Here is a 13,560-nt window from a genome sequence, read left to right as displayed (position 1 = left end):
CAATGGTGATCAGGATTTTACTACTGAATGTCTTTTCTGTATATGAGCGATCACAACATGATCTCATACATGTCAATAGAGGGATAAAAAATGTGTTTCTGCACCGTTAAATGTTTTGTCATCATACAGTCTTTTGTTATTGCAAGTATTTTAAATGCTATATTTCTGTTTTTAAAAAAATGTTGTTTGGGGAAGACATATTATGTTTCTATTCATTATTTCTATTCATTATTTCAGATATCTGATTATCCTAAAACCCACCACAGCTAATTCCTATATTGGATGTCCATAACCGCTACAGATACTTCCCCCAGCAAAAAGAAAGGTCCTTCTATAATCTGTGTTTTATATTGTCTATATTAATGACAATATAATTATTGGATAAAGTGCTACATTCACAGGAATTTGCTGAAACTTTTCCACTGTTTCCATGGTGATTGCTCTATACTGTCCCAGAATCTCTCATTTCTTTCTTGATAAAAAAAAACCCATGTGTGTATATCATTGGTGAACCATTTTTATTCATAGTCTGTGATGTCTCCTTTTTAAACTATATGTCTCAGAATGGAGAGCACTGGGTCTGAATTCTGCACTGGGTCTGAATTCTGCACTGGAAGGTTAGTTATACTTACAGCTCAATTCTGTATTCTAAAAAAAGGAGATCTGTACCCACATTTATTGTACGTGTGCACAAATGCACGATACGTCACATCGTAGCATACACATATTCCTGTAACATTTATTTACTGTAACTGGCAGTGCCCCAATGTACCATTACGAATACCAGGGCACGCCCAGTCATTAATACCTGTTCTTTTTCTTAGTTTAGACTTTCAGTATAAATACCACATCGGGAATGTCTAATACCAGGTTCTGGGATCAATTTCATAACAGCAACTGAACATAAAACATAAAGGTTGAGTTGTGTTGACACATCCATTCCTACATGTCATTAAACACGTATTGCGCTCATTAAACATTATGGGTAGGTGTGATACCACCTGTATATGTATGTATAAAATATCATGACGTAAGCAAGTACCTTACATCTTGTCACTACAATAAATAATAGCATGTTTTTTGTTTTTAATTATGATTGTTATAACTATACTGACAAACAGAATTAACACATTTTAAACATCAATGGTTCATTACCCATTGGGTGGTCACTGGCCAGCACACCTTATGCCACCTAGCTGGACAGTAATAGTCCTCATGATTTTCATATAATATCTGGTGTTTCTTTCTTGGTTTGTAATGTAAAACGTATAACAGAGCAAGGAATTTGTTTGCATTTAGGTCCTCCTTGATCCTCTGCAACTTCTGTCCCTGTTTGTTTAAATTTGTCTGCATAACTAATTGCATATAGATGCGGAATATGTTATGACCACATAATAAAAAGGAATATTGTAGCCCCTGGGTTTGTTTGGACCCCAGGGAGATGTTCCTGCTACCTGTTGGAAAATAATATATAACATAATACATAATGCTAAAGTATATAGTGCAACATGAGAACTGTGGATTGTTATTCCTATGAAAGTAACATCTGAACTAGAGGTGTGTAAACTATGCTATTATATATGTCCATTGGGAATAACACCAAATGTATAAAACACAAAAATAGAAGAGAATGTGGAAGAAATACTGAAAAAGGTGGTAACATTTAAAAAGCCATCGTATTTATTTGAAAATATATCAGCGCATCTGCTACGTTTACAACTTGAAGCAATTATTTTAAGTATGTGCGTTTCTTCGAAAGAGCATAATAAAATGAATCTATATCTCTATATGAAATGAAGACTTTCCTAAGTCTACATATCGTTCATATGTCATTCAATAGAATTAGATACTTTATACATAGCGCCATATTCTCTACTTGATAAAAATGCTCACAATTGTTAATTCCATCTTGTATAATGTAGCAAAAAAAAAAGGCAATAGACTCAATGATATATGATTAGGAGGTGAGACATGAAAAACATTTTCATTCATGTCACAAAAAGCACATACATATATATATATATATATATATATATATATATATATATATATATATATACCCAAAAATAGGTTTTATGTCAACATTTCATGATTCTACAATCCAAGTGACATCTGCAACAGCCCTATTAATCGTAGGGTTCAGTTTTATTAGTTAATGTTTGTTCTTTTATTAACCTTCGACGCTGGGAGACTTTGTTGCATTTGGTGAAGTGTAGGCAACTAGCATTGTTCCAGTTATAAGTGCACTACAATTCCCATAATCCTTTTCCAGGTGTCCTCTTCTAGTAGCTGCTTAACTTGACATAACAGGCGCAACTATTCTGTGTTTTTTAAGTCTGAAAAAGAGCCTCAGTGACTTATATATTTCTCTGTACCGGAGCCCATAGAGACAAGGAGATGCAGCTTTTGGCAAAACTATTAAAACACTACAGGTAGTCATCGTCACCCATAATCCTGTTCTTAGACCTATATTATGACCCATATACAATAAAGACTCTGCAAGAAGAATCAATAATGGACTAAAGTAAAAGAATAATATTACATGATGCATTAAAAAGGTGATAGAGGCTCTAGAGGAAACACCTTTCCATATCCCGGTTTCTCTTGTCTTGTAACACAGAACTACATAACAACAAAGTATCAGAGTAAAACATATCAGAAAGATAGTAACAAACAGGATGTAACACAGCTTGAGAGCATTGTCTCCGTGTAAAGTCTTCACAAGGATTAAAGGAAGGGAGCAAAACTCAAGTGGACATGGGCCCGGAGACTGGGTAAAATGCAGTGATAAAAAGACTATTGCAGGGAAGAAGAATGATGACAACCACAGTAGCATTAAGAGTTTCTTAGCTCTTTGGGCTGGGAGCAGTGACATGTAGTGGAGAGGCCACAAAACTGCCAAGTATGTATCAGCCACCATGGCAGCCGCAGTGAGGACGCCCCCGCTATAGGTAACAGCCAGCAAAAAAAGGCAGAGCACGCAAACGTGTTTAGGGATCTTCAGGCTCATCACATTACAGATCGTTGTAATTGTGTAGAATATAAGGTATATTAAGTCACAGACCAGAGCATTTCCCAAAAGCAGAAACCTTGTCTCTTGTCGTATGCTAACATTGGAAAAGATGGCGAATAATATGAAAGGAGTAGCACAAATTGCTATGCCAAAACAGACAAGTGTAGGTATGAGAAACATTTTCATTTCCACATACGAAGGGTAGATAATCCATTCCTTAAGCATGTACTGAGCAGATTTGTCCATAAACAGAGTGCGGTTGGATTGACTTTCTCTTTGTAACATTATTGTAGCATTCACAATTCTCAGCAGGCTGCATTCTGAAGAGTTCATGGCTTTCATGCTTCAAATAAGTTACCACCAGATATCAAACTCCTTCACTCACAAGTGGCAAGAGCAAAACGATCACTGTATCATCCATGAATATCCATGAACGTTGGTTGTTTCCCAGTTCTCAATAAATTGGAGGACGTGGAGTATTTTGATTCGGATATTGTCATGATCAAACAAAAGAATAATCCTTTCATTATAATAAATGTGTTAGATCAACGTGCTTCTTTCAAAGCTCTGAGTCAAAACAGTTCTGAGTAATGTATGATGAGTGAATTTCTTGGTTGCCAGTGGTTATCACTTTTAATATATTCCCTTCCATTACCATTGAAAAGTACCAGATGGGATTTATGCCTGATTACACAAATATGGGACCTGATATTGGACATTCCAGGCTCGCTAAGTCCTAAACACAATCAAACGACACCTTTTAACACTCAGACATAGCTTGATATTGATTTGATTTAGAGTAATCAATATCATAATTATCTTTCTCTATAGATATAAGTTATATAACCCTGTGAAGATGTGCAGTATAATAGATTTTCACATTCAGTGCACGGCACACATTGTTTACTCATCAAGAACATCTAGAGTTCAGCACAAACTATGATTGTGCCAAGCGTTATTGAACCAATGAAAACCTATTTTAAATGATAGCTTCAGTAAGTAAATGGCAAAATCAAATAATAATAAAGCAGCGAAAGAAGTTAGGAATTAAGCATGCAAAATAAGGTAAACAAAAACAAAAGTAACCTCCATGCCCTCTGAACTGTAAGAAAAATAGATTACCATTGGCATTGGTATTTTCTCCTACTCTTCATCAATCATCAAGCAGTTTGGGACTGGACAGAGACAGCAGGAAACAGCAGGAAATATCTGCTACCAGTTTAAGCAACTTCTTGGTTAGAATACCATTGAGATACCAATCTATTTAGTTTATTTGGTGGGGTCAAGTACATTTTACAGTTACATATGTTTATTCATAAGTTTCAAGGTTAAGCCAAGCATCAAACAGTGTCACGACCGCTAACACGATAGCGCACACCGCAGGAGTTATTCTGCCCAGAACCCAATCACCAAAGGAAACCCTTAGTGACAGGGAGCTGGGACTTAGATGATCCCAACAGTGAGGAGGCTAGGTGTAAGCAGATAATAATAGGAATGAGTTGGGTGTAAGGGTATGAACAGCTGATGCTGATGACGGGAGCCAATACAGCAGCGCCTGGTAATAACGGACAGGATGGTCAGAGAAGCCGGGTCAAAACACGAAGGTGGGAAGTCCTACAAACCGGGTCAGCAATGGAGAGGGTAGTCCTACAAGCCAGGTCAGCAACGGAGCGGGTAGTCCAACAAGCCGGATCAGCAACGGAGCGGGTAGTCAAACAAGCCGGGTCAGCAACGGAGCGGGTAGTCCAACAAGCCGGATCAGCAACGGAGCGGGTAGTCAAACAAGCCGGGTCAGCAACGGAGCGGGTAGTCAAACAAGCCGGGTTAGCAACGGAGCGGGATACGGTACAAAATCGGCAGGCAAAGGATGGTCAGGCAGGCAAAGGGTCAAAAATCCGGAGATACGAAAAGCACAAACGTCAGGAATCAACAGCAACAAAGACCACAACAGGGTACCAGACAAAGCATATCCGGGGTATTTAAAAGCGGCGCCAAAATTACAGGCTCCGCCTCCCAGCCCGTGACCCAGTAGCACTGGAGGATCTCCCAGAGCCCTGCCTCTGAAGCAGACTGGCCGTTCCCCCTTCAGAACAAGCAGGAGGAATAGCAGCGGACCAAGCGCGGGTAAGTACCAGATGCTGGGAGTCACTGCTTCGTCGGGCAGTACGATGCCCGGCAGAAGCAAGACTCCCAGCTCCGGACCTCCGTCCCCGATGCCGGTGGTCGGACTCCCGACCACCCGCATCGGAGGGGTTAACGGGTTCTCCTGGAAACCGCCGCGCGTGAGCAGTCTTCTGCACGCGCGCATGCGGCAATGAAGGGGTAAACGGGGTACTAGGAAGCCGCCGCCGCGCGCGAGCAGTCTTCTGCATGTGCGCGTGCGGCAACGAAGGGGTGACTGTGACAAACAGATTTCACATTATACTGTTTTGTAATAAAATGTAGTTGTAATTGTAAAATGTAATTTTAGGAATGCCACTGATGGTTTCTCTATATGATAACCGTTATGGGTTTACCTCCTTCTACTCAACAACTTTCAGCGTGCCATGCTGAAACACAGGTGCCAGTGACATCAAGATCAACTCAACCCACAATATGTTGGCCATGCCATTATTTCACACCACATTCTGCCAAAAGGTTACCATGATATCACAGTTGGCTCTACCCATGTAATACCCCCAGATCAAATCTTTCTGAATGTGAAGTTCCTGAAAAAGGCAATGTGGATGCAAATACCACCAGCAATTGGTAAGTAGGACATATGCCAGGGCAGCCAATACATAAGGCAGTTTGTTAGGACAGAACGGTCAGGACTGTTGGCAGGTTTCTTGATGACTTAAAGCCAAACACTCTCATGGTGATATATATGTTGGGAACCTTGAATTACATATTTATTATTACCAATAGGCAACTAAGAATATATTTGACACAGTCCATAAAACAACTTGTAGTGGGCTGACAGGGAGGATAAAGGCTGTCTGGGTTGCTCTGATGTTAGAATTTGGACTTCTTTGGGTTCTTTTTGAATTTCCACACCTGGGGTGTCTATAATTAAATAAAGATGTCTTCAGTTCCCATTTCCTCCATGACTGAAACGATTTTGTACTTCTTTATGCTGTTAATGCTGAGACCTGCCATCTCCAGGACAAACTTATTTGCATTGGTCATTTCAGAATTGTGCTGTTGTATCTGTGCATTAAGTGGTGTTGAAACCATTTCCACAAAGTATTTTTCAATTACTTTTCTAATCGAGCAACCATACAATATTATCTGATATTAATGTTTACACAATTGTGTCCCCATGCACCACAGTGGTTTTCAATGCATTTAGTTTGGCTGCCAAAATGCAATAACAATTTCACTAAGCTCAAGGAAAGCATATTTGTGTTATCAAATCAAATAGTAAATAAAACCAACTGATACTTCTTTGTTTGTCTTTATCAAACATCTATCATAATATTTTTTGCACTTTAGTGAAACACAGGTGTGCATCAAATATACATTTGGCATTTTAACATACTTTTTGTATACATCAATATGAGCACGTCTAAAATTAACCAAGCGCTGCATTCAAAATGTGCAAGGTTTTCAGTTCTAGGTGGAGACATGCAGAAAATGGAATGGAATCCTTATTTTCATATGCCTGTTTGTTTACACATAGCTTCAACAACAGTAGAAGGTATAGAATGCATGAGCCAGGTCATGGGCACTCCAAGGATTTTGTCTTTGCTGAATACACTTTTATATTATAATGTCATGGTGCATAGAAAATTGACTTTTCAATTCCTCCTGGGGGAGAGCTCTTGGTGTGCTCTCTTTCTTCATTATTGTATTTAAATGGCTCTATGAGCAGTAGCATACAGCAGCCTAGGAAGTCTCTTGGTTGCATAACTTGTGGTAGATCTCTCTATTGAAAAGCCCCTGCAATGTAAAGCCCTTGCTCATTAATGAGGCACCTGTGTGGTAGGTGGGGTGCTTACCCCTAAGATCTGCAAGTATACACAAAAATATAAAAAGGGAAAAACACCCTTAACAGCCTATAGCTTAAGATTTCTCCATAGTAACCTGCCCATATACACTGTGGAGGACTATGCCCAGCCAGCACAACCTCCACAGTAAATGCAGTGGATGTGAGCCAGGGTCTGACATCATGTTTCAATGCTCAGGGGTCGCAAAGGTAGGTGGTGGCTAGAGCACTGTCGTGGATCAAGCCTAGGTTTATGGAAATTTAAAAAGTAACAAAAATGTTGCACAAATGCTAATGCTAATTTGCTGCTGCCATCAAGTGGCCAAACACAATATTGCATGAATAAGTGGCACTAAATGTATAGACAGACATTCAGACAGCATAGAAAAAACATTTGGTCCATCTAGTCTGCACAGTTTTTCTACCAACTTTAAAAGCATAAACCTTACTTGGCTACTTGTCTTAAATCCAGGATATATTTATGCCTATGTCCTGAGAGTGGCGTAGATAACTAGAACAGCCACCCAACATGTGTGGGACAACACCAGGCACTAATAATGAAAAGGCAATGACCGTTCGGTTCAGACGATATATGGAGGCCTTTTTTGATTTGGAAACATTTGGGGCCGTTCCCAAAGGGGGAGGTCCATGATACCTTCTGGACTCATTGCAGCACTCTATAGCAGCACCATCTCAAGGTTCAGGCAGAGATCCAGACTCAATTTTGGATTGCAGGACCACCAGCAACAGCAGTAGTGCACCAATGGATACACACATCCAACAGCTTAGACCGTGAACCATTTTGCAGCTGCCCTTCATTGGTTAATGCCAGAGGAGCTCATACCGGCGACCACAATAGAGTCGCTTATACGGACCTTTAACTCCTGACGCTGAAACTTGGCCTGGGGAGGTTCCAGGAGTTAAACGTCTATATGAGCGATGCTCTCGGTCACTGGCAGGTCCTCCTCTGGCATCAATCAATAAAGGGCAAGAGGAGGCCCCTGCCGTCGACCAATAGAATCACTCCTGGCGCGATCCTACGGATTCCCGTTTCCATTAACCCCTGCAATGTTACGTAGACAAGGTAGGCTAAAAAGAGGCAGTGGGAAGTGACCAGGAAAATTAGCTAGGAGATATTAACAAAGACGAAGGCGAACACAAAGATTCTTCTTCTTCGTGTACGTTAACCCGCCACAATCAAAAAATGATCACCCCAAGGCAGGTGATAGAGTAGCAGCAGTAGTAAAGCGTGTGGCCTTGGCAGGAACATTGCAGAGTGTTCTGCCTAATTTGTCAACAATATTATCAATGAATTATTGCTTTGCGTTGTTCACAAACTAGTTTTGCTGTTATCATTAATGAGAAACTTAATAAACTGTTCTCAGGAACTAAAGCATAGTCATAGTCAGATGCCTAATTTTGTCATAAATATTTATCAGTGAATGAAATTGTTTTGTGTGGACCAAAAATTTGATGTTTTGCCTCAGTCAAGTAGATGAGCGGTCTTAAAATAAATGAAAAAAATGTCTGATGCAGACCCTGCAGCTTCCCCAATACACCCCAATACACCCCAATAGAAAGGAAATGACCCCATAGGTTGTTGGACCCATCACTCAAAGCAATTACCCATCAATGAGAAGAGCCCTGGAATTTTTTTTGGCTACTTTTACCAATTACAATTGATGTGCACCCTCCTACACGCAGTCCCTCCAACTTCACCTCATCAAGGAGCGCCAAAATGGCTTGTAACGGCATAAACATGGACTGTAATGGCAGCAAGACAAGGCAAACGAATGGATGAATCTTACAGAAATTTCAGAACTTTTGATATTCATTTTTGTTGTTTTTTTCCCTTGTTATCAGAGATTCGTACGAATGCACTGGACTGACACATTTTGTTCCTACAGCCATACCTCCTCCCATTTGTAACTGCAAGGGGCAATGATGGCACAGACTAGCTTTTGAAGTTGGGGGGCCCGGGGGGAATTTTCACGTCAGGGCCCGGTTGTTTCTAGTGACGGTGGTTCCTGCACGAGAGAGCTACTACTCCCACTTTTCAGCTCACCATTGGGCTCTCAACACCCAAAGTGTTTGTATGTATTAATGTATATTTGTGATGTGTGTTCACTGCCCCACTTAAGTTGTACAGCGCTGCATGATTTGTTGGCACTTAAATAAAAGATAATAATAATAATAATAATAATACAGTGGACAGTGTACCAGCAGTAAAGCCTGTAACGGCTGCCTTTCTATTTATATCTAAGCTTCTAGCTGCTGTTCTCTACACCTTTAAATGTATTATGCAGTATTAAGGATGTTAGTAATCGACTGACTCACTCTCTCCATAGCAACAATATGTCACAAGCAGAATGAGCCAGTCAATTAGGGGTTTAAAAGGGTTAACATTTACCTTATAGAGAATAAGTTACCAGGAACAATAGATAGACATGCCTCTTTTTGTAAGGTTGATAAACAAAAGTTATCCTTTTTATAGACACATAAAAACAATAAAATAAACATAAATGCTAAAGTACTAGTAAATATAGATTTTAATCTGGAAAGGCAAATCATTTTAGATATTTCAGAGAGAAGAATCTCTTTACTTTTTGTGAGCTCCAGGGTTTTGTAGGATTTGACAGCATGGACTGGAGATTATTAGAGGTGTGGAAACCATAAAGTAGTTTAGGGTATTTGGAAGCTGTTAGCAAAAGTCAAGAAAAGAGAGATAAGTGTTACACTGTACATATCACAATAAAAAAGTGTAATTACTGGTAGATTATAACACCAATCGATAATTTGTATTAACATCTGTTATGCTTTTATTCAGATTTATTCCACCAGCTGGGAAGACATCTGAGGTCTCAGGTGCTTATGTGACTCTATACCTCCGTCTCTGTTGCCCCAACAAATGGCATCCACTAGAGAGTAAATCTTTTCATGGAACAGTACAGCTATTTCAATTTTCCTTATTAATGGGTTTTTGATAGAGCACCTCGTTTGGCATAAAGTTACCTGTATCTAAGTGCCAATATATAATATGTGCAACTGTGTACAACGTGAACATGGTACTAAAACATACGTGGTGATTGTGACTAATCAAGGATAGAGATTTCCGGGGGCATATTAGCTTTCACATAACCATTAGATATGGGCATTATAAGTGAAAACAGCATTGGCTTAATGTTCAGAATGTGTTGATTTTGAAATGTGTTTTTCTATTTCTCCCAGTTATCATTTCCTACAAATCTACTTTAATACCCCCTCTTCTATGCATCCTTTTATGTAAGCTCTATTTCCATAATTTCCCTTCTTTCATTAACTCCCCCAAACCACTGTTACTCTCAACCACCTCAAAGAGCTCTTCCAACCCTCTGCCATATTGGATAATATTTAGGATGAGGGGGTAAGAGGGGTTTAATTTAGGCACCGGGGGAGGGTATATCTGGGAAGAGGGAGATCTCTGGGTAGTCTACCATGGGAAGTTACCAGTTATGCTGGGGGGTTTAAAGGCTTCCCGTGTCACAAGGGGATCCTTTGATGATGGCAATAATGAATTATCAAATGATTTATTACCAGATTACCAGCATATTGTGTTCTTGTTTCACAAAACATAGCATTACATATTTAGAGTAATTCAGATCAACAATAAGATATTTACAGGAGAACCCTAAATTCAATGATGAGGGGGGCAACATTTTGCATTACCCCTCTGGGGAAAAGGTGTCCACCTCCTGCCCCTGCCTGCAGATACCCGTTCTCTACACACACGTAACACACACATCTGTCAAAGCAGAGGTCCTGCTGCTGGACCTATAGATGGTATTATATGCCAGCCGAGTACCCAAATGCCAATGATGGTATGATGGTACCCGGCAAGCATCACTGTAATTGTTCAGTTAATACAATTCGATAAAACTATTTTTTTATTTTGCACTTCATTGTGAAAAGGCTAAGAGAGAGAGTGTATTGCCTATAAATCCTAACTGAACACCCCCTCCTGTAACACGTTACATTGAAAATCAATGATGATGTAGAAGAGAAAGCAGTAGAGGGGGTGGGCGCTCAGCGACAGCAGAGCCAGCAGTAGAAGGACCAGCAATCTGTGCAGCAGCACCTTCTGAATAAACACACAGCCATAAAATGTAAGACGTAATGGAGTATTATCAGGCTGAAAAAAGCAAAGGTGAGTACTGATGCCTGTCTGATTTGTCCATCAATAAAAACCCATCATGCGCTGGCGTGATTGCAAAAGGATGTAATTGCAGGTAGACAGTGTTTTCTTTGTCAAGGAAGAATAAACCTGTTATCTCGTCCTTACTGCACAGTGACTACATTATCTTGGATGCGTATATATGCAATGGTTTAAAATCTGTGCTGTTTCTTATCTTCCTTTCTTAAATTCTACATTTATTTTGAATGTTTTTTGGGTCTTTTGTGTCACAACGTTTAGCATGGCAGAAGATGGAATGAGACTGATGGGGTCTGTTTTGACATTCCTCTATTCTTGTGCTCTCTCCTCCCTGTCACACAGCAGCAGGAGGCGGCAGCTATTGATACAGTCCTGTAACCAGGCACAGAAGAGCTTCATAGCATCTTGCTTCGAATGCTTGGCCAGAAAGTTACAGTATTGATTCTCATTCATATTCCTCTTTCATTGAACTGAAAGAAAATATAACATTGTGATGAGGAAGGTCTTGGACCTAAGTGTAAAGTAGTTTGCAAATTATTGTAGTGTGCTGCCTTATATTCTAGTTTATTTAGTGATTTGCCTGAAAAAAACTAGGGTTTACTGTTATTGCTAAATAGGTATTTAATGCTAACATATTATTTATTTTAACAGATCAGCAGTTAAGCAGGACCAGGCTGGGGATTAAAATGATCCCTAGCACTATACGGGCATTAGCACACAAATTACATTGTGTGGCGGCCTACGCGATATACACAAAGCTCTCGGCTGTGGGTATCCAGCAGGTGGCCGCACACTGATGGATGGGATTGGCAGTAAAAGTACTTGGGAGATGTCATCGGTCCACCGATGGCCGGACCTGCTGCTAACCAAATGACCTTTCTCTACAAGAACAGCCGTGGCTTTGCATTATATGTATTTAATAATTATATAATATTATTATATATAATTATTATATAAGTCCTGTCATTGGTTAACTGTTCTTCTAAACGGCTAGCTAAGCCTCTCTTGCTGGAGAAGCTCACTAAGTTTGCTTCTCATAATGTTTACATGCTCAACTCACCAAAAAGATATAGGGTGGTATTGGCACAACATGCCACATCAGATGTTTGAATGGTGTTTAATGGATACACAGTGTGCGTGTATAGTATGTATATTTTTATTTATTAAGCTCTAACTTATTTATAAAGCTTTTTATAGTTTACAGTATAATAAAACTGGAGGTACAATAAGTGTAGTCATACAATCAGTATGGGAGTCATATTAGGAACACGTTAGGAAAGGAGGTTCCCCCCACAGAGCTTACAACCTAAGTAATGGCAGGGAGTTGGCACTTGGCAGGCATAAAGATACAACTGAAGGGGGTGAAGGTATGTGCAATGTAGAGGAGTTCTGATGTGCTTGTCAAGTCAAGGTTTGTAAGTTACTCAAGGGTTACAATGAATAGTCCAGTAAAAGGGAGTTCCTCTTTTCCTTTACTTTTTGGATATAAAATGAAATGTTAATCTCACATCTGGCTGAGGTATACACTGTGTATTGAATTAAGCTGGTTTGATTCACTGAAGATATAATAATATTTACATTTTTTTCTTTACAGGTTTTGTCAAAATGGATTTGATAAGGGGCAAAACATTCATAAAAAGCTATGCACAGAATCCTCCGGAAAACGTGCCCTCGATTTGTTCTAAAGTAAAAAGGAATGTCAATGCCAAGGCAGATGTTGGTGAATGTGTTATTAAAAAGAATGAACTCAGCACACAAAAAACATCGAAAAAAGCATTTATGAATGATGAAGAGTATAGTCGCCGTAGATGTATTACAAAAAGCAAAACCCATGATTGTGTCAGTATAGAACACACATTGGAGGAAAGTTCTACTGGAAATGGAAAAAGCAGACTTTCTAGTAGTATCAGCTTCCCACAGGTTGAAAGAAAAGAGAATGATTCCTACATTATTGGTCAATCCGCCTATAGACAACCTATGATTGATTATCGAAACTTTGTGCCTCAGATGCCTTTTGTCCCCTCAGTAGCTAAATCTCTACCAAAAAAGAGAATTTCTCTGAAGAGATCAAAAAGAGGTTTACGAGATATATTTAATTTGAAGAAAAATAAACAGGAAGATATCATATCCAGAAATGAAAGGTTAGAGCCACTTATATTTGAGATGAAGGCGGGAAGAAAAGTTGGAAAACAGCATCTACAAAGTGGTGTAGAGATGGACTCTGATGAGCTTTTGACTGTTGAATTATCAGACAATGAAATGCCCATAGACGCAGTCAAGGCATGCCACAGGGTATGTGAAGATGTGGCTTCCCTGAAAAGCTTTGATTCTCTTACTGGCTGTGGGGAAATATTTGCAGATGAAAGTTCTGCTTACATTGACTTTGAGAAT

The 13,560-nt window shown here is 39.5% G+C and overlaps 1 protein-coding gene across 1 annotated transcript; it reads right to left on the bottom strand.

Moving 5' to 3' along the window:
* Positions 1–2,293: 2,293 nt before the first annotated feature.
* Positions 2,294–3,355, bottom strand: LOC149288238 (putative G protein-coupled receptor 148). The gene has a single exon (XM_089491986.1). It carries the CDS (start codon positions 3,353–3,355, stop codon positions 2,294–2,296), a length of 1,062 nt encoding a protein of 353 aa, XP_089348112.1.
* Positions 3,356–13,560: the final 10,205 nt, after the last annotated feature.

The sequence above is a fragment of the Sceloporus occidentalis genome, unplaced genomic scaffold, assembly GCF_023333645.1.
Source record: "Sceloporus occidentalis isolate IW3139 unplaced genomic scaffold, rSceOcc1.0.p SCAF_53, whole genome shotgun sequence".
Classification (NCBI taxonomy): domain Eukaryota; kingdom Metazoa; phylum Chordata; class Lepidosauria; order Squamata; family Phrynosomatidae; genus Sceloporus; species Sceloporus occidentalis.
This window is presented reverse-complemented; position numbering and strand designations above follow the sequence as displayed.